This window comes from Perca flavescens, chromosome 3 (genome assembly GCF_004354835.1).
Source record: "Perca flavescens isolate YP-PL-M2 chromosome 3, PFLA_1.0, whole genome shotgun sequence".
NCBI lineage: Eukaryota > Metazoa > Chordata > Actinopteri > Perciformes > Percidae > Perca > Perca flavescens.
In genome coordinates, this window is record NC_041333.1 from 16,672,920 (window position 1) to 16,699,557 (window position 26,638).

At 41.3% G+C, this 26,638-nt stretch overlaps 1 protein-coding gene across 3 annotated transcripts in view; it reads right to left on the reverse strand.

Moving 5' to 3' along the window:
- Positions 1–26,638, reverse strand: part of dock10 (dedicator of cytokinesis 10) — a 77,951-nt gene that overhangs the window by 43,847 nt on the left and 7,466 nt on the right. For 2 of the 3 annotated variants that reach the window (XM_028572148.1, XM_028572133.1), the window contains exon 1: positions 5,652–6,082. The exons of the other annotated variant lie outside the window; for it this stretch is intronic. In XM_028572148.1, the coding sequence (XP_028427949.1) occupies positions 5,652–5,810 (159 nt within the window). In that variant the 5' untranslated portion in view covers positions 5,811–6,082. Of the gene's footprint in view, positions 1–5,651; positions 6,083–26,638 lie in introns of those variants that run through there. 3 annotated transcript variants of the gene reach the window in all.

A 26,638-nucleotide genomic window follows, 5' to 3' on the forward strand; every position in this document is an offset into this window, starting at 1 on the left:
GCACGTGGATGTAGAGGAAGTTGATGTTTGATGTCCAACACACACACTTTAGCACACGCACATGCAAGTTGCAACCACACACACTGAAAATCCCCTGCAAACTAGAAACTAACCAACAAGACACTCCAGTTTCTACACATCATACCAACTCCTATCTGCAGTTAAACACTATCATGTACACACACACACACACACACACACACACACACACACACACACACACACACACACACACACACACACACACACACACACACACACACACACACACACACACACACACACTCAAAGTCAAACTCTCAGCATCTTATCTTCCTCTGTCTGAATGTATCAATAGTGCAACATGAGCCTGCACATGCACACATACAGTACATACTGTATGAACTAGCATGCAAACTATCAATTTCCTGTTCTAAAGTTAGCTTTTCCTGTCTATCTGTAAGACAGTGGATGTATAAAAAAGTATATGTATTCACTGTTGCATGCACACAACACAACATAAAAATACAATAACATTTATATCTATATTTGCCTGTATACTCACAGACACTCACTTCCACCAGATTAAACCTCATAGCAGAACAGAGCTCTGTACAAGAGGAAACAACTCCTGATAATACAACAAACTGGTATATCTGCTGTTAACACATTACATAAGGGTCTGCCAATCAGGCTTTTTGGGAGCACTAATGGATTAAAGGACGCACAGAAATCAATGTACTGCATTATCCCACTTTAAAAGGGTCAATTCACCCATATTCCAAAAGAAAACATACATAATGTATCACTAACTGCACCTCTAGTGGTTAAGACATACAGATAGCTTTTTATTTATTAGCGCACATTTTGCAATGAGGTGTTCGAATGTTATGCCTCCACCCCATTGCAATGGAATTCAATTTGCATTGAAAAATCACAGCATTGAAAAATAATAGTTCCACACCAAAAAAAAATATAGATACATGGGACACAGTTTCTGGAAAGACACATAGATGTAATTTTGCAATGCTGTGAGCACCATGAATAAAATATCAATCATCTCAATTGTATTTTGGGGAGAGGGCAATCTCAGGTACACATCTCAAAACCTGAACAAACAAACCCAGAACTACGGCTGGATACCACCCAGTAAGAGCGTTCGCCCCATGTTAGCCGAGTCCTGCAGCGGCGTGGGTTCGAGTCCGACCCGCATCCCTTTGCTGCGTGTCATCCCCCATCTCTCTCCCCCTTTCCGGTCTATCCACGGTCAATAAAGGGAAAAGCCTCAACAAATAATCTTAAAAAGAAAATATTGAGGTTAAAGTGTAAAACTGGTTTCACACATAAATTACAAAAAATACAAAATGTGCGAAATGCAAAGGCTTGTCATCTGTTTCGCTTTGATCTAGCATCTTGCTATTTATGAGGCTTTAAGATTCATCAGACGATGGCACTACAGCACAGTATGTCTCATGACTGCAACTGTGATGTTCATGAAAGGGTAAAACAACAACCTGCAATTATACCAGGGCAAGGCATATCTAAGTAAATCATTAATCGTAATCTACTGTATGTTTTCCTAATTTAATAAGCGTTAATAACTCTTTGATGTTTTGCATCGGAGAAAGTGAATCATAATTATGCTCTTAGAACTGCACTCCTACAAACCCATTTAACGTCTGCAGCTCAACCTGCCCTCTCTTCTTTCCCTCCCTCCATCCATCCTCTGTTCTGCAGCTGGCTCCATCCTTCCCTCTCATCTACTCCTCTCTCACTGCCTCATTTCATTAAACATCATCAGCAGCACACCCCTTTATTTCTTTTTCCTTTGATTCTCTCTCTGTCTTTTTCCTGATTCCTTGTTCTCACCCTATTAAACATCCCTTTTAACATCTCTCCTTCAGCCCCCGGTCCTCTGTTTTTCCTCCCTTCCTCCCTCCTAGCAGGGGTGAGACAGAACGGGTGTTGATGTTGGTAAACTACAGCTGTGCTGAGGGCACAAATAGAGTACTAGACTGTGGTTCATAGCATGGCTTTCGTCCAGCAGAACTGTGAACAAGAGAGTGAGTAGGAGGGAGAGGAGGGTGGGACGCTTTGAATTGGTGAGAACAAATCAAAGATGGGAAATGATTAAGACAAAGAAGGAGAAAAATCACAGGGTTCAACTCTTTGCATGTTATGTGCACAAGCTGGTCTGTGTCATTCTCAAGCACAGATTTAAGGGCTTATCATCCTGTTAAAGGAAAGATGTGAGAAAAGTGTGACGAAAACCGAGAGAGGGCGAGTTGGCAAGAAGAGAAGAGTGTGAAAGATTGATAGGGAGTATGAGAGAAAGACAGAAAGGGGGAGAGAGGGGGACAACTGGGACAGCAGAGAGGAGAAGAAACCAGACAGAAGTCATCTGCTTTATATCATTATAGCAATGCAAGGTCTGGAGGGAGACACCATGGGACGAGTGGGGATTCATACTTCTAAGAGCAGTCACTCCTCTGATGAAAATAAAACCTTTCTTTGCTTTTGTAAGGCCAATTTGATCTGTTGATTAGTGGTGAAAAGTGAAGGAACTTTTTTTGAACTTTCTTGCATTCTGCCAAAACACATACACAGTTTTTATGGTTGCTGTCTACTTAACACATCTATTTCAGTCTGTCCATTCAGCTGTGTTAAAGTCATTCCACAGACCATAAGTAGCCCTTGTTCCGCAGAGACCAATTAACGGACCAGTAACACATCACTGAATGCCAATCAACAGGTCAACAACACCAAAGAGGATTGGCAGCGTCCAAAAAGACATTGGAGGTTTTGCATTCTTTCCCTGACCCTAGTGCCACTGACAGGGTGAATACATAGAGGGTCCAGTCTGGAGGGAGAGCCCTTGATGGAAACCATGTTTACGGTAAAGCCTCTTTCGACCTTCCCCCAGCCAAATTCCTTTCAGATGTTTTTTTAACAGTTTTAATCCTGACAGTTCTGAAAAATACACAGACCAGTGGTATTATTCTTGCTCAGTTTAAAACTTTTTTTAGGTCTTTATATATTATATAGGACAGCTGAAGACATGAAAGGGAAGAGAGAGGGGCATGCAGCAAAGGGCCCTAGGGTGGAGTCAAACCTGCGGCCGCTTTGTCAGGAGTAAACCTCTATATTTGGGCAACTGCTCTACCATGTGAGCTACTCAAGCGCCCGGCACTGAGTTATTAATAGTTATTTTAGATAACAGCTTTGCGTTTGACCTGGGCCTTTACTATTCTCTGTCTGCATCCTGCCGCTTGGTAATATTATACATTTTTACATGGTATTCATTTTTATGCAGATGATACACAGCTGTACGTTTTCGCTTGATCCTTTTAATATCCAGCAACCTGACTCCCTACATGATCATCTAATGCAATTATATGTCCAAAAACTATATAATCAAAAACTTCACAACTCTGGCCTTAGTCTTACAGCATTAAACTGTGCTGTAGGAACTGGCTGTCATTAGCCGCTTTCCGACCAGGTAGTTACAGGAACATAGTTATAGGAAAAGTCCACTTCTAAGCCCAAAACCGTTTTCATTTTGCATTCGCACTGGCCAGGTGGCCATAGGGACTATAGGAGGGGTAAGGGAGTAATGCCAGCACGGCAACGGTCTTTATAGCGTTAAAATCTGAAAACAAATACACCAAAAAAGTATGAACTGCATACTAAATCTAATGTATATAGCATATTTGTCATAATTTAAACAAGTCTCCCGAAGAGAAACGGGTATCTCTCTCTCCCCCACCTCTGCCGGCTGCGTTGTGTGTGTGTGTGTGTGTGTGTGTGTGTGTGTGTGTGTGTGTGTGTGTGTGTGTGTGTGTTTGTGTATGTGTGTGTGAGACGGCCGGACAGCAAGGCTGTCAAGCCCGCAGGGCACGCTTGTGGAGTTTAACTCTGAAAAGAAGACAGATATTTAAACAAACAAACCGATGGTTTGGCCAAATAAAAGCCTCTTATTTAAGAGATCGGCCTGAGAGACCTCCAGCTGACAGCGGGGTTTCTGAGCAGGACATGGCAGAGCGGCGAGCTAGCCGCCGGTGGCAGGCGCCTGCCAACTGTCGCCTCGCTTCATGGAGCTTCTCACCACCGAAAACTTTGAAGCAAATTGTCAATTCGGCATAAATTTTCGCAAGACTGCCGATATTCGAAATGTTAACAGTTCATTTCTCTCCTAAAACGTTGTCAGAAATGAATTTAGTGATGAATAAGATGGTGAAAATTGTTGGTCCAGTTGGAACACAAGAAAAAAAGAGTTCTAGGAATTTTATGTTCTAGGAACTGCAAAAATCCCTCCGGTCGGAAAGCGGCTATTGAAAGCGGTGCCATCTTTGTTTTTGTTTTTAAAAAGGTGACCAACTAAATTAGGTAGAAAACTATTCCCAACATGACTGTATTAATTTTAAATGTAGAAACTTCAGCATTGATTTAGCTCTGATTAATCTCTTACTCTGACTCTATGGAAATAGCTTATGCTTAAAAAGCAACAGGCACAGTTAGTGCACTAGTTTCAGTTTCTTGTGCAGCCTGGCCTGAAAACATCAGCACATGCTATTATACTCACAGTACAAGAATAAGGAGGCAAACATGACTTTGCAGTGTAAACTTTTATGAATATAGTTTGCCACAGAGAGCAGAAAAACAGGCACCAGAATGTTTATGGAGGTAAAGAAAAAAAGGGGAAACAGAAGGGGCGAGTGTAAAGATCCCACCCTGCCAAAACTTAAATTTTTTCCACTGGGCTTACAGAAATCAGGGTCTTTCTGGAAATGAAAAATCTGGCCAACAATAGTGGATACAGATACCTAACAGATGTACTGACTGTACTGAAAAGTCAGTAAAAAGAAAATGTACTTTTAAGTCATTCATTCATTGATTCCTTAATCCAGTCATTCATTCATTTACTCACTCACTCACTCAAACAACTCTCATCCACCATTTTATTCATGGTTCTGTTTGAATAGCTATTTTAATCATCTTCTCTGTTGGCCATATTCAGAGCAAACAGATTTTTCCCACAGAAACTAGATTCCTTATGTCTGACCCCCCCCCCCCCTCTATTCTCCTCCCTCCATTTCCGTCCTTCTGCCTCTCAGCTGTGAAGGGAAACAACCAGGCTCCAATCATTGATCATGCATCAACCTCAGCAACAGAGAAGTAAAGTAAAAGGCAGTAGATGCACAGAAAACAAAACAGAAATTAAGAAAATAAAGTTCATACACATAGTAGAAATAGCTTTTGCCTTCAGACTCAGGACATCCATCCTTCATTGCAAAAAAATACGTACACTCATGTAGGCATGGGCCGGTTACCGTTTTCAAGGTATACCACGGTTTGAAAAACTCAAGGTTTCAAAACCACTAACATTTTCCGTCCGGTATGAGCTGTTTTTTATGAGTGGTCAAGGAGCGAAACTGCAGTTTAGTAAGCCGACTCCCTGCCAGTGTGCAGTGTGTTAATAAAATAAATGTATTAATCATACCGTCAGAATCGTATACCGGCCCATGCCTACACTCACGCACATCCAAATATGATGCCATTGTGCACACAATTACTCCACACCCACATGCTGTAGTCCACTCTACCTGCCCACACATGCATTAGGTAGAAAGCTAGAGTTAATGGGGAGTTGGAGGTGCAGCAGTGCTGGTTACCATTACAATGATGGTCAGAGGTGAGGTGGTAGTGGTGTAACCCTCCAGGGTGGGAGTGGCAGCATCCAATGATATCTGGTCCTGTCGCGAACACATGTGACCGCAGTCAGCGCCGCCCACTGAGCGCAGGAGCAGGACTACACTGGCCGAACAACCCATAATCCACTGCTTTTGACTCCTAGTCCAGCCTGATCTCGTCCAGAAGTGTAGGCCTTCCCTTTGTTTATCCCAGTCAACCTGAACTCAAGTGTCTGCCCTGATGACAGTCCAGTTCAGTCCAGTCAGCCCCTGGTCCAGCCAGTGGTGCTGTGCTCTGTTCAAGCCCGGTAGGATAACTGACACTCCATCCTACTCTGCCCTCCCCCTGCCTTGCTTCACTTTAACCAGTCCTGCTTTGCAAGCTTTCTGTTTCTTTCCAGCACTGCTCTACTCCAGTCTCCAGCTCCTAATGTTGCTGAGTTTACACACTGGCAGCCTTACATGGCTATCTCTCTCTCTCTCTTTCTCTCTCTCTCTCTCTCTCCCTCTCCCTCTCCTCTCTCTCTCACACACACACACACACACACACACACACACACACACACACACACCAGCTGTGCACGGTTCAGCCCAGCCCAGCTCATGCAACAAATCACAGTCTGCAATAGCTGTCAGCTGACCTGAACCAGCTGCTACATGCACGCACACACACATACATACTCATATAATTTTTCAGATTTTCATTCTGCAGCACTCTCCTTCACCATTTTTCTCCCAATCACACCAGTCCTTTCAAGTCGCAGTTCTGCTGGCTGTGTTTGTACATTTGCAGTTTGTGCATTGAAGACAACACGTAAAGCGCAGACATGCTGTCCCACACTCTGATTTGGTTAAATAAACTGTTGCTTTATAAAAGAAAGAGTATAAAAATGTGTGTGTTAATGCATTTGCATGTGTTTGCTACGGTTAATTGTTCTGTAGTGGAGGTTGGCAGATTGTGTGTACAGCTCCAGGGAGATTGTTGGGGAGTGGTGAGAGAGGCTATTGAAAAGAAAGTGGATGGAAAGTGGGGAGTGGGCAGCTTTACAGATGAAGCGTGCATCTGGAGTTTTAGGACTGTAGAGCTAACATGTAAAATTCCAGTGACTTTGGTTCAGCACATAGACAGGCAACAGGACACTGACTGGGCTTTTGCTGAGTCTATACAGCATAAAATTCCATAACATCAGTTCTGATGTCCCCGAGGGCCAGCGACAATCACTTTAACCACTCTAATTGTTCTCAGGTCACCATAACATCTGGTCTTGCTTTGTTCTCCATGTTCCATTTTCACTGTGTGTGGCTGAATGGAAATACATGAAGAAATGTGCATTCTGAGAACAAAATGGTTTTCATATGTTTTGCAGCTATTTCAAATTCTTCTCATGTATGACTGGCCAGTCGTACATGTGGAACCAGAGGTTCTCTAGAACATAGGTTTATATGATTTTTCACCTCTGTCACCCAAAGGTTTCTGAAGGGATGCTTTGAAGCCTGGGTTTTTTGTTGACTGTTCTTTGCCATCTTTGTCAGTCACTTCACTTCAATGTAATTTGGTTAATGCGGGTGGAGCAAGATGGTACCACCAAGCACAACAAACTGAATGTGACCAAAAACAATAGTCAATCAATCCAACACTGCCCAAAGCATACATCTTTTAGAAGCCTTAGATCCTCAATGGGACAATGGTTGTCAAAATCACCACCAAGATACACATTAGAGGAAGTAAAAATAACTAAAATTAAAATAAAATAATGTAATAATTCATTGACTAATAGAGAGAAGTTGACTTCAAAACTAAGTTTTAATGCAACCAGCATCCAGCAATTATTAGAGAAACTGCATCTTAATGCATGTCTACACGTCTTCTTACACTTCATCTTTTTTAATGGTGCAATATGACATAAGACAAACAGTGTCGCTATCCGATAAAAAACATGCTTCTGGAAAATTGAAAGGATTAAGAAAATTGTCCTAATTCGTAAGATAAATAAAGAATTTAAAAATCCATTGGATTGGTTGAAAAACGCACAATGAGGAAAACAGAGTTTTTTTCTTCTTAGCTTATGATAAGTTGATTTTTTGGAGATAGATGCTTTTTACATGACAGCAATGAGCCTTTATATACAGTACGTATGATGAGAGGTGAGTTATGAACAAGTATACATTGACACAAATCAGTCAAACATATAATAATATAACGCAGATGCAACCCAAAGCATCACTGAAATAGAAATGGCTAGGGTTATTTTTTTTTTTTTTTTAAGATTATTTTTCAGGGCATTTTCGGCCTTTATTTTTGACAGGAAAGCTGAAGATATGAAAGGGGAGAAGGGGGGGACGACACGCAGCAAAGGGCCACAGGTCGGAGTCAAACCCGGGCTTGCTGCATTGAGGAGTAAACCTCTATATATGGGCACCCGCTAGGGTCATTTGAGGGAATGTTTTATATATTCTACCTATACTATAATTTAGCCCAACTGCATGCAATGTTTTTATACTCTCGGTAGATCTGTAATTAAGTGCCACATAATGTATAGACAAAGACATTTGCACACTCTTAGCTCCCTGCATAGAGTAGGAGGTAGCCATGGTGACGTTGTTAGGTCATGATTAAGGTCATTAGTGTCCATGCCAATGTGACAGAAACCCCACCCCCCGCCCACATAAATGCTCATTATTATAATGCTTTACATGGCTAAATATAAACAGCACAACACGCACAACACGCACAGAAAGACGCACACATACGAAATTGCTACTTCTCCCCCACACAGTGTACACATATTAATGTGCCCACTCAGTAGGAGATGACAGTGTATATGTCCAGTGCAATGTTCCAAGTGGAGAAACATTAACCGCACCCACCACCATCACCACCATCACCACCACCACCATCACCTTCACCAACGCTTCCAAAATCATTATATCTCACTAAATGCTCTTCAGTGCAACGTGCCTGATAGCAGCAGTAAAAACACAGAAACCACAGAGATAAGCTTTGTTTGTATGCCAGGCTTTCACAATGGTCCTGTCATGCGAATATGCCCACACAAACATGCCCTGTGGTCGTCAGCACAGTCCCCATGTTACACAGCTAGCTTGGTGTTGTGCTCTCATTCACTCCGCCTGCTTTCACACTGAGTGCAGACACAGACTAAATGACCACGCTGGCTGCTGTAAGTAGGTTTCCATCCAAATGTTTGTTAAGGTTCAACTAATCATTGAATGTTTCCATTATCTGACGACGTGCAAACGTTTACAAGAGAGGATGACAAGATAAGATTACTTAAATTTGAGATTTCAATTGATGCTGAAGTGGCATTAATGTTTTATTTTTTTTAACCCTTGTGTTGTCTTCGGGTTAAATTTGACAGAAATCAACCGAATTGCCCAGAAATAACATCAATGCGTGGATGTGCTTTGCAGGTAAAATTAATCATTACTTTCATTTAACTTTGGGTGTTTTATTCAATTTTATAGCATTTGAAAAAAAAGGTTTAAAATGGTTTCAAAACAGTATCCCGACTAAACTTTGACATAAAGATAATAAAAGAGCACCGTTGAGTTTTTAAATTCTTAAAGTTTTTGCAAAATAACCTTTTAAAAAACCATACAAAGATCCATTTTGAACCATGAATAAATAGGCTATAGATTAATGATTAAAAGTATATTATTATCCATATTTGTATATTTAATTGTGCCAGATAAATATGTTCTTAGTCGGGCGCCATGGTAGCTCACCTGGTTGAGAGTGCGCCCCATATACTACGGATCAGTAGGGTTGGGTACTGTTTGGATTTTTACGATTCCGATACCAAACTGGTACTTTTAAAACGATTCCGATTCCTAACCGATTCCTAAAACAATTCTGTAAAAACTGAAAAATTACATCAAAGAAAGGTTCTTTTATGGAGTTTTTTTATTGAAATTATTTAAATTGAACAATATATTAACGTTCAATATATAATAAGTAAACCTAAGTCACCTAACACATAACTACAATAATTTAACAAATAACAGTTACACTATTAACAAGTAACAACAAATGTTGTTGATTTGGTATGCCAACCAGCTTAAAACGTTAGCAGTTCTTTTGCAGAAAAATGACCATATTTGCCTTCTCTGGCAATATATTACACCTCTCCTGACTTATGGCATGTCCTACACAGGAGAAAACTCTCTCAGATGGTGTCCAAGAGGCCTGTAGCCTACAAACAGGTATGAGTCTGAAATGGCAGACAATTTAGGGAGGCTGTCCCGCCTCCCCCACCACCAGGCTACAGGGTCTTGTCCTTAATGATAGACTAGCAGAGCAAGTGTAGAAGAATAGCGCGGACACAAGCTTCACACTGTGAGCAGGCACGTGAGACACTCTGCAGAAAAGGGAGAAAGACAGAGGGAAAATAGTTCAGTCGGAACCAAAATGAGGAACAGAAATTTGCGTTCTAATTCGGTCTGAATACTACCGTTTGCGTAGGAACCGGTTCCATAGTGGAACCGGAATTTCGGTACCCAACCCTACGGATCAGTCCTAACCCCAGTGGCCCGGGTTAAAGTCATTTGCTGCATGTCGTCCCCCCCTCTCTCCCCCCTTTCCTGTCTTCAGCTAGTATATCAGATAAAGGTTAAAATAGCCCTTCCCCTAAAATATGTTCTCGATCTTCACAAATTATATAATAGGAAACTAGGAAAAAAAAGTGTTAAGTATCACAGAATTTCTACGATATTATTAAGAATCAAATGGACCGGTACAGTACAATAAAGCGTCATTATTCAATTGTGTGCACCTTTGCTATTGTTTGGACCTACAGCAGAGAGTGCCTGAGTACATGTCCTCCTTGTGCTTGCCGGTGCCTCCTTGTATGACCGGGGTTAAGCTGTGTGTAAGTCTGAACCTCTGTAAAGGATGACATCATTGGGGTGTACAGGGCAGTGTGCTGCAATCATTTGTGGAGTTAATGTTTTCCAGCTGTACAGCCTCCGTCTCTATAATCCTTCTGTTACTCTGCTCAACAATGCTGACGGTGACAAAGTGGCGGCTACGTACACTAGATTTGCAGGATTTTGAGGTGTGTGTGTGCATGCTGCATATGTATGGTGTAAGATCACTTTCAAAAAGATGTATGCACAACTTTAAGAATTCATATTCGTGCGTAAATTAGCACGCAAAATTACGTTTTCATACAAGTGAGTCAATAAAATTACATTTGTGTTTTTATGTGAGTCTGACTCTAGAAGCTATGACTGTAAACATTCATGAGTACAACTCTGATTTCTACGACTACGAATTCTTCACTATGAACACAAATTCAAGTTTGTGGGTACGAGTAAAGAACAGTTGAAATGACATCACTGCAGTCACAGAGCAGGTAATCAAACCTCGATTCCATCTAACGCGCATGCGTCAAAGGCGAAAGATGGCTAACAACAGACCTGAGGCTGCTAGCCTAGGCTCAGCATCACAGGTAAAGTAAATAATGTGTTTATTCAACATTTTTAGGGCTGGACCCGAATATTCGAATATTCGTTTCGTGGGTTGGTATTCGAATTGAAAATTTGACATTCAAATATTCGTTTTTTTTAATTTTTTTTTATTTTGGTTTATTTATTTTCTGCATTTATCTCTCGTTCACACTTCAGTCCAGTTGGTGGCAGTAATGCACATTTAAGTTGGTTTGCCAACCGCCAATAAACTACAAAGAAGAAGAAGAAGAAGAAGATACTGTCGGACTTGGTACACGATGACGCCCACTTCGAGCATTTAGCAAGCTGGGCAGAGAAGCTAGCGGCGATAACAAGTGCGGAAATGGAAAACGTTTGTTTTGCGTTTTTCCGTTGTGATTCGGCCAGAAACTTCAACATTGTGAGGCGAAGAGATCGTTTTGGAATATAAAGCTTGATTATTACATTTCCTTGGACTCTTGGGGATTTATGAAAATCAAGTTTTGGTCAAAATACCACTTTGTTGCTGAAAGGACAACGACAACAGGTATGCATGCACTCTCGGCTGCGCAGATTATGGCTAAATTGTTTTATTTTCTTTTACTTTGTAACAGTTGTGTACATGGCTGTATATTTTAAAGATGTAATGCTTTAAAGTTATAAAAACGCTCATGAGTGGAAGTTTTATCGAGGTTACAGCGACGCCCCAGTCAAAAAGTGTCCCGTTGACGAGACGGTGATCCTTGAGAGGTTAAAAGTTTATTAATTCTGAACGCGTCTGGCCTGTCTATCTATATTGCACCAAATACGACACTGCACTCCCTTGTGAAGTCGTTTGGATGAAAGATTCTCAAAATAATCAAAATGCAAACAAACATACAGACACATAGAGATTCCTGCCTGTATTAGAGATAATAATATGTTCCGCCCCCTCTCTCCGAAGCTTCGAATATTCGATGCTCATTACTACCGAAGCTTCAAAGCTCAAAAAATGGTATTCGGACCAGCCCTAAACATTTTACAACGATTTTACTATTTTGATAGCACTTTATAAATACATTTCTGCAGCTCATAGACATTATTGCTTTAGCTTCCAACCTAACGATATTTACTTGCTGTTAACTCTAGCTAGCTAGTGCTAGACGAAGTTGATGAAGTGCTCTGTGTGAAAGTAACGTTATAGTTAGTGATATTAGAACTAAACTGCACTGTTATCATATGTCGACCAAATCAGTAGTGTTAACAACTGAGCCAGACATATGAGTTAACATCAACCAGCAAGTCATTGTAATGTTAATGAGCATATGTGCTAATACAAACTTTTGACTCAGTGGTCAGTATCTGCTTTTTATTCACGACCAGAGGACCTGAACGATTGAGGATAATAAAATAACGTTTAATTAACTTATTGATAGGCAATGCAACATTTATTCAAAACCAGTCATTCAAGTACATTCATGCATTCCACTGTAGTGGGATATATGGCATTATTAGCCAGCAGTCAGTTGCTTGAGACCAGCCGCAGGTGGTATGGACTGCATTGGTTCGGACGAGCTTGCTTTTTGGTCTGAATGTGGGCCAAGACCCGGGCGTTGACAAGCCCTGCTATGATTAATGTGTTTTGCAGGTATTCTGTACAATACAAAAAAATAAATATGGCTATAACATTTGGCATTTAGTTATTGTCTTTCTTATTACTCAGGTCCAATTAACAGACATCTTAAGCACAGCCCAAAACCTGGTGTTGCTGCTGAGAAACAGTGTACCGGCAAATGTCAGGCCAGTCAGTCAGGGCAGTACAGGAGAAGCTGCTGTTGGACAGGGAGCGCAGTCAGTGCCGACAGTGAGGCCTCAGCGCAATGACTCTGGACAGTCTGTGAAACAAGAAATGGCTCGGTAGGATACATGGGTCGTTTGTCTGCATTCATTTTGTAATTGCAAACCCAGTGTAGGTACTTTTAGACAAACTAGGCCCCTGATTCTAATGTAAGCAAAAGGGGGGGGGGGGGAGGGTACAGATTTTCAACGTTAGATTATTTTTGCTTTGAATATTTTATGGAGCTGTCATTACCACTGTTGGATAAAACATAAAGTAAACTGCATTTACCCTAACCTAAGCAGTCATTGAGAATGTAAATATATTTTAAGTTAGGTTGTTCTGTGTTGACGGATTATAACATATGAGAATAATAGTTTGCCATTTCATATGTTTAGGTCTTTTCCTGGATTTTTTCGAAAGGAGGCAAGAGGCAAAAAAGCATTTTGCACCATATACACCAACACAACCTGGGAAGAGTTTTTTGGTGAACTTTTTTCTTCTTGAAAAACAACGTGAAAAAACACCAAAAGGAGAAGAGGAACTGCAGCTTATACTGGCTGGCCTTGGAAAACGTTCATTAACCCTTAATGAAAACATCACACATTCAGAGGTATTAATTAAGAGTTAATTTACGCACAAATGTTTAAAAATACGAATATGAATTCTTAAAGTTGTGCATACATCTTTTTGAAAGTGATCTTACACCATACATATGCACGTAGGTTAACTATTTAGACAAGAGACAAACATAGGCAGCTTTACTGACTTCAAATACTTCAGCCAACTAGGCCAAGTTGGGAAACCACAGTCCATTAAAACTCCTGCACGCTGCCTTGTAAGCAGTTAGCTCTACTATAGTTAGGTTTCCTGTAGCGCTGGAGGCTGACTCATGGCAGCAGTGTTTGATGTGGTGCAGAGCTTCAGTGAGTTTACTTGGGAAAACACTCTCCTGTTTCCATGGCAACCACAACAGGAAGGATGCTGTCACTCAAGGGTGCTGGGTTCTCAGCAAACTACAGTTTGGCCTCAGGCAGTCACAGAGTAACAAGAGGGACACCGGGTCAACCTCTTTCTGGCTACACTAACCCCCTATTCTCACATCGGGTTTCTCTCTGACAGGCTGCAGAAATGGAGAAAGTTCACTGACTGGACTTTAAAAAAAAATAAAGATTACAAAATGTCAGGAGGAGAAATCTGGAGACTGCAAACTTTCAGATTATGTTAAACTGTAGTAATTTTCTTAAAAACTCAACAGCAAAGAATGTACTAAATATTCTTTGTGAGCTTCTGCAATTGCTCAGAAGACTTGAGTTTGCAGCTCAACATTTCTCAGTGCATTTGCAGTGACTATTGTTTCCAACGTTCCGGTGCTGCCACTGTAGTTGACTAGTAGACAAGTTAATATTGTCTCAAACTTATCCTGATGTGCCGTTCTTAGTAAAACCTCAGCCTGCGGATGCAACACCACAGCACACTATCTCTTGCACAAACAGGAAGACAGACAAAGACCTAAACTGAGCACCACGTACTCTAGAAGATGCATGATTCAAAAATAAAATGACAATCCAAGTAGGCTATCTAAGAATTGATTAGAGAAAACATTTTATTAAAATTCCTCTGTACTAGACAGTACCTGTAAATTGTCAGATGTTTTTGTGTTGAGACATTTTTGTTGGTCATTTTCATGGCCTTGAAAGTTTCATCATATTGTATTTTATGATGTTATTTCAGGTGGTTGTATACATTTATGTCGTTAGCCTGCTGTGCTGCAGCTGTGGCAAAATAGTTCTTGGAAAGTATGTGCTATTGATTTTTTGGTATCTGAAAACGTTCCAGACTTTTTCCATTCAATCACGACATTAGTTTGAACTGGAGGAGTTTTCTTGATTCTGACTCATTTTGCTCTTGATTTTGTTGCTCCTCCAGAGCTTTCGCTTTCACTGTATCACTCTTCGGTCTCTCTTTCACATGTGGAGATTTGTTTTTCTTTCTGCCCCCTTTGTAGGTGGCTGCCTGTCACATGATGCACAGTTGTCTTGTTATTTTTTTTGAAGTGACCTAATGGAGGAAATTAGAAGCACTTGGTTTGATGCAATGGATCGCCCTCCTAACGCAAACACTGAAGATACATTTTCATGTGAGAATGCAATTGCAAATATGAATCCAAATCACGACTTATTTTTACAACCTGACTGTAACATGATCATGCTGTAAACCTGAATACTGTGTAATATCTGGCTCCGAGTTGAGCTCTTTCCCTGGAGGAGTTAACAGGAAGAACAGAGTTTAGAGCCACAGCACACTGCCAATGCCATCTAGTGCTGAGCACTGGGCACAGCAGGCTGCGTGGAGGATGAGAGGGTGCCAATCTCAACACCTCAGTGTAGCAGTTGCCCTCACTGCCACGTCTTTAATGAATGACCTCCAGGAGGCGCTCTGTGCTGAGATACTATCTGGTCCTCTGGCAGCTGGTTTGTTTAGAAAAGGAAGCTGTTAAAATGTCTTTAAATGAGAACTAAAGTCCTGAGGCAGGAGGGATGTTGGGGGAGGGAGCAAGAAAGGGGAGATGGGGTGGAGAATATGGGAGATGGGAAGTTAGTGAGTAGCAACTGCCGGGAAGGGGGGGGCATTGTTAAATATTTCCATTCATTATCCTAAGACTCACCTCCCTCTTAAAATTCACCCGCAACAATCAACCACACCTTTTCTCCTGTCCATCCATATTACCTACTGTAGCCTCCAAAAAACTCTTTTTTTTCAGTATTTGTACTTTTTCCAACAATTTAGTGGGGAATAAACACAAATACACACACACCATGGTTCAGGGGAAAATTATATCTGTGCATATAGTTATAACAGACAATCAGGGGAGAGTAATTGGAAGCAGACGCTACTTTGATTCAGGTGACTTATGACACCTGGGTTTCCCTACAGGGAGCAATAAACGTTTACCTTATATTTAATAATTTATGGACTCGTTAAATATAAGTGGATTACTGTATATGTCAGAGATGGGTTTACATTCCACATCAGGGGGATTCGTTTCAGGAACTGTTTCACAGGTGGAAAGCCACCCAGATGTTGATACATCTTGCCTCGTGGTAAATTTAATTAGTGGATTAGTAGTCACACTCATTAAAAGCGTGCTATTTGCTCAATTTAATGAAATGTACCGTTTTGTTTAATAAAAGTAGATTCGTTTTTATGATATTAGTGGAGGTGGTCGTGGTTTCAGGTGAGGTGACCCACGTCCAATATTAAACAATGTGGGGAAAGCCCTGGGAAACAAGCTAGGCTTCTACATTGTGATGTTGCAAGTATGCTTCTGTTCCTTGATCTACTCTGTGAAACCCCTTAGCTTAGACTTACTGGTGGTAATAGGGCTGGGTGATAAAAATCATGATATTTTCGACCAAATACCTCAACATCAATATTGTGGCAATATTGTGATTGACAATTGGTGAATCGCAAAATATTCACACAATGAGATTTTTGAAAAATAATCATCAGTAACGTGGATATAATGATAAGTGGGTAAAGGCAAATAACAAAGCAGGTCTGGTAAGTTCAGAAAATTACATCACTTTACTGTAATGCAATCCTTTAAAACCAGAAAAAGACAACACTTATGTCATATCACGATATTACGATACCCAAAATGTAAGACGATATCTAGCCTCATATATATCGATATCGATGTAATATCTATATCTTGCCCAACCCTAGGTGGTAAGAACAATAAAACTACAACTTGTACCAGTCTACCTGCCCTTTTTTCGTTTTCACTCACTGACTTAGACATTCATAAAGAATCTGGCCTGTGAGAGGTGAAAAGCAGCAGACTGGTATTATTTAGCATCCATTCAGCGGCAAAAAGCAGCAGAAACACACAGCTACTGTACTGTCACAGAGCTGGTGCCTCATTAATTCACTCTCCCACGTGGCCCCCCTACTACCTCCCCTCATGTCCCGTCTCGGGCCTCAGCAGTCATGCATAGACGACTGAGGTCACCAGCTTCATATGCGCACTGCTATAAATATTTGCGATAATACCCATCCTTTATGAGGTAAAGCTTTTTTTGGTTTGTACGGAAACAAAAAATTGGATTCAGTGCTTATGTTGTTATTTACGGTTAAAATGAGAAACACAGCTCATACAACAGGGAAGATTTAAGGAAATAGCAGCACGCAGAGCAAAAGAGCTTTTCCTTAAATCGTGAGTTTCAGAACAATTAATTAGAAACAGAAAAGGTCCCTTCACTGCAGAGGGAGGAGGTTTTTTCCAGTATTAATCTCATCAAAACCTGATATTACTGGAAAGAGTACTGCAGCAACATCATAAATACCACTCCAATAGAGTAGTCATGATTTCTCTTTCAGTGCTGTCATGTCTATCTGCCATGTCTGTTGTTTTCTCTGTGATCTTATCTGGGCCATTTGCACAGCTGTTAGGCCTTTCCTGTCTCCTGTCCAGGTAAGAGAGTCTCACTCTCCAACCAATAAGACCTTCATGCTGGCCAAGTCAAACTCCAAAATACTCCAAACTATCCTCTACTTCCACTGCATGTCTGAGCCTCTGACACTCGGAAACCGTAAATACTCCTCGGGCAATTATCCCTAATGATTTCTGTTTCCTGTAGCTCTGTTAGCTTGATAAATGTGTCCTCACTCTGAACTTGCCATATTCATCCTAAAAATAAGGCCCAAGCCCAAAAATTTACTTTTATGCATACATGCCAAAAAACACATACCAGCATAATGGATGATGAAGCTACTATGGTTATAAGAGCCCCATCATTCCAGCCAGAGCAAAAAATAAATCATAAGACGTTATGCCAATCCCCAATATACACGAATGAAGAAAAAGCAATGAAGAAAAAGCCCACTAGAATGCCTAGTTTGTAATAAATCATTCAGTCGTGACGCCTACATCTGACACCTACACAAAGCCTACATGTAACCCCTGTATAACCTCCACACCAGCGCTAACTATCTACCAGACGCCCACTCAGCACAGCTCCCTCTCCCTGAGGTCCCAGTTTAGGCCGAGGACGCAGCTGTTCCGAAGACTTTTCCTCTTGTGTTTTCCTATCTATTATCCTACCTTATTCACCCCCCCAGACAAAAAAATTATTCCTCTGTCTGTCTATCTCTATGCCTGGTGCTTTTTTTCCTCCCTTATTTCTTTTGCAGATCCTATATAAGCTCCTTGGCTGCCATTTGAGGCACTCACAATTGATGTACGCACACAGAAAGATACAAAGGCAGACATACACATACAGTGAGCTAGCACAGACCCATAGAAAGGCTTCGAATCCAAAACAGAAATCCCATAGACTCCTGCCCGCTAACATGAGTATCCACAAGCATGACAGACAAGCATGGATCTGAGTATTCTTTCTTTACCTTCACCTTAACTCCCTTCACTTATTGAGTGTTTTTTGCTCGGGGCTATGGTTCCTGTGGGACACATGTCAGAGAGTTAACACTCTCTTTGTCAGTCAGAAGGAATAGCAATAAGTGGAACTGGCATCTTTAAGTCAAATCTATCTTCACTCCTGCAACTTGGCAGAAAAAACTGTGTGATACACCTTCAAGAGCCCTAATAACTCAGAAAGGTATAAGTTAGGGCTGGACCTGAAATTAAACCTGATTTACTTGGACAACAATAAATGCAAAATTGCATTATTTATATACTGGTTAGATGTCATTGGTTTTTGTAGCCATTGTCATTAATTTTACACACATTTATAAAAAATTGCGATTCGAGTACAGATTCCTCCCCCAAATGTAATAAATTCAGTGTATTGTCCAGCCCTTAGATAAGTAGTGTCAAAAAGATAATGTGCCAGGAAGTCACCATTGAAGAATACATATTTGAATCAAGCATTTCACCAACTGAGCATATTGATAACAGTTATATCTTCATCATCAGCCAGTTACCTTCTGCCATGGCCAGTTATGCCAGCTATTTATTGTTGTGCGTTGCTACTCATGAGACACATTACTATCTGTAAGCGAAAACTATTTGTTTTATTTGTAACAGTGGCCCAGGCTCTGCAGACATAATAATGTGTGTGCATGCATGTGTGTACTTTTTTTCTTTGTGTATATGTGTGGATGGATGTGGGTAACTGAAGTGGTTGCTGCTGGTGAAATATTATTAATGACTGCTTGTTTCTGTCTCTTTCAGATTTATTTTCTGACACCGGGGCCAAGAGGACATACACGGTCAGATGGGATTATTGTCGGGTCAGCCGGGATGATCAAAGCCAGCAGGGATCAGTTAGACAGGCAGAGGAAAAAGGGACAAAAAGATCCTAAGAGGATTCCACCATGTAACAAAAAACACGGTTCGGTTTTAAGATTTATAGACTTTGAGGACGGCTTGTACAAATGGTGGACACTACACTTTCTCTTTACATCCTTGCTTGTCTCACCCTGTCCAGCCAGTGAAGGCAGTTAATGAGGGAAAGTCCACATCACGTATGACTGCCACAGTGTGTATGAGTATGTGTGTGTGTGTGTGTGTGTGTGTTTACCCGTTTTACTATATTCGTGGGGTCCAAAAACCGGGGACTACAGTATACTTGTGGGGTCTGCACAGCCTCGTGGGGACCAAAATGCTGGTCCCCACGAGTTTAAAGGGCTGTTTGAGGGTTAAGACTTGGTTTTAGGATTAGGGTTAGAATTAGGTTAGGGTGAGGGTAAGGGTTAAGGTTAGGCATTTAGTTGTGATGGTTAAGGTTAGGGTAAGGGGCTAGGGAATGCATTATGTCAATGACAAGTCCCCACAAAGATAGTAATACAGACGTGTGTGTGTGTGTGTGTGTGTGTGTGTGTGTGTGTGTGTGTGTGTGTGTGTGCAGATACAACAGGGCAAGGGCAGCAGGGCATGGGGGTCGGACGGTAATGGCAGTAGCATATTCAGGCCTCCTACTCTGGAATGCAGAGTGAGGGAGAGACACAACACTGCAATTCACTCGCAGAGAGTCTGAACTATTCTTAGTCCAGTATGTGAAGTAGTCCCCCCCGCCCCCTTCCTCACCCCTTCCCTGGGGGCCCTGAAAAGAGTTTGGATGTACGAATTGACGTGGTGTCTATTAAGGTACGGGGCAGGATGGTGAAACTGGATGGAGAGCTTTAGAGAAAGAAGGGATAAAAGTTAAGCTCTAGTGAGGCAAAGCCCAGTCAGCTAAGTCTGAATGGAGCAGTTCACTGGCTGTGAAGCCTCTCCAAAGAGCCTATTGTAAACGTACATTGGCACAATGCATGAAGCCCCGGGGACCTCTCTTTCTTTCTTTCTTTCTTTCTTTCTTTCTTTCTTTCTTTTTCTTTTCTCTCTCTCTCTCTCTCTCTCTCTCTCTCTCTCTCTCTCTCTCTCTCTCCTCCTCTGACATGACCTCTCACAAACCACTTTTCCTACCTAGACTAAACAGACTTGTTGTCTTCTAATACAATTCAACAACTGGCAGTGTGACACTACGAGGTTACATATTGGGAAAAAAAACGAATTTCCTGCGCTTACACCCAGCACACACACTAGTGAGATCACTGCACAGAGTTCAAACAGTGGGGGAATTCAGCAAGAGACACTAGTGACAGGCTCAGATTAGTTTTTTCCTGTGCTTGCTCTGCTTTTATTTCTGTCCTTTCTGAATGAGTCATTGAGAAGATGGGGACAGACACACACCAAGGCCTGGCAGTGCATGGTCCTACTGTTATCGGGCAAACACGGCTGAGTCGTCTGCAGCTCAGTCATAACAAATGTCAAAGAGCTATTCATCTCCTCTAATCCCTTTCTCTATTCTCCTGTCTGCATGTATATACACACACACACACACACACACACACCGGTGACACTAGAAGCATTCACTCAACGTGACAAGGAGTGAGAACTGAGGAGCTGGGTGAATGTAATCCAGTTGGTTTTGAGAGAGAATGTGGGAGTTGAAAGGAAGTGTAGGCAATTAGGGAATCTGTGTAGAGATAGAAAAGGCAAAGAAGAAGAAAAAAAGGCAGAGAGGGAGCAGAGCAGAGGGAGGCAGAAAGTAAGAAGTGAAATATAGGAGGGAGCTAGTAGAGGGAACAATAGAGGGGCAGACATGGTGAGGAGAGGTTTGATGGGAGGAAGAGAATAAGTGTCACCCTGCTGATGAAATATGTGAAGGGATATGTCATAAGTGATATGAACACAGATTCAGGTTGCACCACATGACGAAGACGCCCTGAAGAACTGCACAGCGTGGCTTCTCAGAAAAGCTGCATGCGGAGTTGTTCAGAGACTCAAAATGTATGGTGTGAGAGAAGGAGACAGAGCTAGCATGACATCCTGTCCCACAGTGTCAGATCTTGCACAAACAATCTAAGAGGTGACATTTTCACAACTTGGTTTGACGCCTACGGTATAGAGTAGTGGAGAGGGGGAAACACAATGTGGTCTGCGAGTGTGACTCATCACATGCATTGGCTACCATAGGTCGCGAAGCAGTGGAGTCCAGAGCTGACACAGATGCAAAATGTCATAGTGCCATGTATCAGTGCTAATTAAGCTACAGTATAATGAGGGTTTCCCCTGGGAAATTGTTTAGCAAAAAAAAAAAAGGGGGGGGTATCATCCATCTTATTTTGTGACCTGGCCTTAACAGTGATCACACCCACACTCAAAATACGGCATTTGTAGTGCGGAATCTGCTCATTTTACCTGAGTTTTATTTCATAAAAATGTGTTCTATTTAATTTGATGTATTATGATGCTAGCGGAGGTGGTCTTTATTCTTGGTGAGGTGGCCCACCTCCACTATAAACCCTGATAATTATTCAGCAAAGTGCTACTTTAATAGTTCCATTGTGATGTCAAATGACAAAAGTTCCTTTCTTAATTGTTCTTGGTGGGAGAGTCTCTTTTTTTCAGTTTAATTCATACAATCAAGAGGTTTTTCAAAAGCCCAACTTCTGTAAGAGAATAAGTGTATCGGCAGGCATGGAGATGTTGCCTCTGTTGATTTGTAAAGCAGCTTCAATGCAACTCTATGGACAAAAACATATGAGCAACAGCACAACATTTGTAATTTCCGGCCTGGAATGTTGAGAAACTATAACTTTCTTAAGAACTGTTACATGAGTGTCCACGGGGACCTCAAAAGTTGCTAGCGTGCAAACTTATGAATATAGCACAAAGACACTCACACTTTCATGTACACTCAAACATTAGCCAGTTAATGCTAAGTAATATGAGACATGTGCAAATACTGTACATAAAATTACACATAGCGATGGAATTGGACAACTGCCTGCTAAACCTGTGATTAGACACACAAATTCCCACACAGGACACAGTGTTTATAAGGAGGACAAGTTATCTGCAGTGAAGCCTCAGTCCGATCTCGTCTGGGGGATGAGACAAATCTACTGAATCTTTTATCCTCTTCTCACCCTTCCGCCCTCATTTTCTTCTTGGTTTTCCCCTCTTTACTCTAGCTCTCTTAAAATGATACATACTGGTGATGTCTGACCCAATTATAAGCTTGACTCTGTCTCCAGCTCCACTCCTGTCCTACCTTGCCCTGTCCAGATGTAATAAGAGGCATGTGACAGAAAGGTCAGGACGAATCAATCAATTTTATTTGTCACATGAAATCGTACGAGGTACAGTTTCAGTGGAATGTTATCATCATCACCCAGGATCAGTGCAGATCTCCTGTCAGACTTGACATCGTGCAAGCAATGACCTCACAAGAGAAGAGCAAGATAGATAAATAAAAAATATAACAGTAGATATGTTCAGAAAGCAGTTGAAGGAGGCGGGTTACAGAAACAATTAAAGCATATAATGTATATTATACATATTTAGACATATAATATACATGTATATGTATTTATAATATACATATTAGCGTATGATATAAGCAGCAACACAAACCAGCTTAATTCATTTTTAACTTAATAACTTGGGAGCGTGAGAACAGAGGAGCAGTAGATCAGATGAAATAAGATATACTACAAGGGAAAAAGTAGAGATATGCGAGGAGCGCTTCCTGTTAGAATTCCATCCTAATTGACCCTTCTCTGTTGCCATGGTAATAGAGGCACAGCTCTGGGAGACTAGGTTAATTACTGGTAATCTAACTGGTTTCCCTCCTCTGGGACAATTGATTTTCAGCATTATTAGTTTGACTAAGTCGCATGAGACGGCCCTATTAGTTGGTGTTACATGCTGCCAGCTAGCGTGATGGCTCTCTTCTTGAAACAGAGCAGCAGCCCACTGTGGTCAAATCAAGATAAAACCATGCTGCAAACCATCCGTGCTACAAACCCATATGCATGCCACGATACTTTTCTCAAAGCCAAAATGTTTTTTTTTAGAACAACCACAAGCACCCACACAGGCACACACATACAGACAGGCATATTAGGCTGATATACATGTATGCTGGCAGGTCAGCAGTTGTGCACAATGCATCCCAGGCAGTCGACATGATGTGTCATGAGGAGAGAGCGGAGTCAGACTGACAGCATGCACCCCCAATGACCACATACACCAGCAACACATCACATCACTGGGGCACGCTGGGTAGGGAGGTGCCCCCCATCAACAAATGACTACTCCACACTGTCTGACACACATTTCAGCTCCAGACAGACAGACATGCCCAGTAGTGGTATTTTACTAGAAGAACAGAAACATACAAACAGAACATGACTAGTATAAGCCCAGAAGACAGAGAAATTAAGGCTGATTATACAGATTAATAGGAAGCAGAGAAAATAATACTAATGTAATGAGACAAGCCAATAACAGCCCTATTCCCAGAGAGAAGAGAGGAAAGGAGACACTTAACAAATCTACAGAAATATCCCATCTTCCTTTCTTTCAGAATCAGACTAATATTTATTACCAAAGTAAGTTTTTACTTGCAAGGAATTTGCATAGGTGTATTTGGTGCATATAATAAACATATTAAAAAGGGAATAAACAATAAGACAAATTCCCCAAAGTGTAAATTGAGATGACTTGCATAACAAATGGGATAAAGCATGCGAGTGAGTGAAACATAAAGAAGACAAGTTAAAGGGAGGTCAATGAAATATTAACACCACTAAGCTATGTGTCATATATAAAACATGTAAGAAAAAAAATACAGAAAGGAGAAGCACTGGAAGTTCTTTCTATATGCTGCGGTGTGAGTGCGCTTTCTATATGTGTTCACTTTTTAGTGTTAAGGCGAAAGAACACACACTGCTCTCTGGCGAGGAGAGCATGCACATGAGCATGGATGTGAACCGCATTGGTAAAGAACCAAAGGGTTTTGCATATTTAAGCCCATTAACTCTAAGTCACATTTATGTTACATCACCGCCAGCCAGTTTCCAAAGCACTACATTTGTTTTAGAGTGATTTCTTTTTACCTTCCCGGCAGTTCTTAAAGCAGACATTGCTGACAGAATTATTAGAATGATCTAACTATCTAACAGAATGATCTAAACTGAACTTAATTATGCCTCAGCCTTTTGGCCATAACTCAACAGTTCATACACTAATTGTGACAAACTTCCGCACAAGATAAAATGAGGAAGTTATGACATTTAATACCAAAAGGTCAACTTTACTGTGACATGATAATGTTCTGCAAAAACGCTTTACTGGCCACTATTCAACACCATAACTCATCATAACTCAGACTGTGACCATATTTCACATTTGGTCAGATACTTAATTGGTGACACTAATCCTGGGTGCCCACCTTGAAACTGTGGTGATTGTATAGATCGTCAGTGCTGCCGGGTTGAAGATGTGTGTGAAGAATCCATGTTTTGCCAAAACACACACTTAATACCTTTAATTAAATACCTTCAAAGTCTTCGCTACATGTATTACACGAGTCTGGACAGACATGAATGTAAATTGTAACTTTGACTGTTTGGCGGCCATAGCCAGTACGATATAAAAAAATAAAAATAAAAATTGAGGAGACTTGAAATAGCCAATGGCAGTAAACAGTCAGCAGTGGTCAGCAGCTGCACTGTAAACAATCCTAAATTGATTTGTCGTTATTAAGCTGAATCAGGAGACAAAAAAACTGGTACAATGATTACACACACTTGATACCTTCACATTATGGGATTACAGGTCCAGCTCTACGACTGGACAACAGACACTGGTTTGTAACTAAATGGAAAATTCCCAATAAATGCCTGTAGCCTGGGATTGGGCACCAAAAATAGTCAATATGTGATCAAGCGTGAAGCTAGTACCATAAGGGCACCAAGGATGCCAAGTGCAAGATGTGGCATTAGCTGGTGCCAAAGGAAAGACGGGACAATGATAGTATAGTACCAAACATTGGGATACCATGTGGAAAATGCATGAGCAATGCATATGGCCTTAAGCAACGATTGAGGGTGACTGCATACAAGCAACGCTGTGCTACTGGGCAAATAAACTCTGAGCTACAGTGGGATGCCAGGGTGGGTATGTTGGCCCTAATCTCTGGCTGTGTGGTTAGTGTGGCCGGCATCCTCGAGGCATGGTATGACATGTGGTTCATCCCAGCAGGCAGCCAGAGTCACAACTAGAATGGCACTTGTGTCTACACTGCTATGCTGCTCACTTTAGCTGAGAGTCATAATAAACACTCACTCTCTGGTGCCAATAATTAGCAGTTATGGGTCTAAAATACTGTTAATTTTGTTGGTAATGTGATGTAAATACTATACATCAGACATGATTGATACAAATCCTGCTTCATTATCTTATATATTTAACATATGTTTGATATTTCAATGTAGTTTTATATCTAATTCCATTGTTTTTTTGTTGTCCAGCAGCTCAGAGCCAGACAGAAGCCACAAAAGATGTAATGGAAAAGATCTCATGGTCACTGAAGCGACAAACTGTAGAAAGAAATTCAACCACCATTACATCCTTCAGTCTTGTATCTATTTACCCGTCCATGCTCTCTGCATATTTGGGGATGGGTGGGCTGACCACTATATGAAACAGTGAAGTAGTCAGAAAGCAGTGATTGCTTTTACAGAGCACTTCATCAGAGGAAAATACAGCATGCACCAGGGGGATTGTCCAGGTACAGTATCATGTACGCTATACTCACGATCCCACACATACACACTCAGACACTGATCTAACCTGACTGAGGACCCATGGAGAGCAGTGGAATGGTAACACATAGGAAGACAGTGTCAGAAGCAACTCAAATATAGAAAGTCTGAAACACTCAAGGCATGGAGAGATTCGGGGGGTGAGGTTAAGTGAATGAGCAAAAAGAAGTGGCTACTATAAAAAAATTTAAAAAAAAAAGAGAGACAGAGGGTCAGCGAGAGAGAGAAAGAGACTCACGCTTCACTGAATGTTATGCCATAGGGCCTGATTCTGCTGACCTGGTTTCTTTCACCAACAAAGGCCATGTAATAACACACTCTGACAAAAAACGTCCACACACATGCCTATGGACATTTACACACCCACTTAACCTAAACCTGTGCGCTCTCTCTCTCTCTCTCTCTCTCTCTCTCTCTCTCTCTCTCTCTCTCTCTCTCTCTCTCTCTCTCTCTCTCTCTCTCTCTCTCTCTCTCTCTCTCTCTCTCTCTCAGTACATAGAATGCCTTCAAATAATTTATGGATTTCTTCCATCTTTAGAGACATTGGCTTTTTCAACATATAGGAAGGAGCAGAAACTAACCAGTC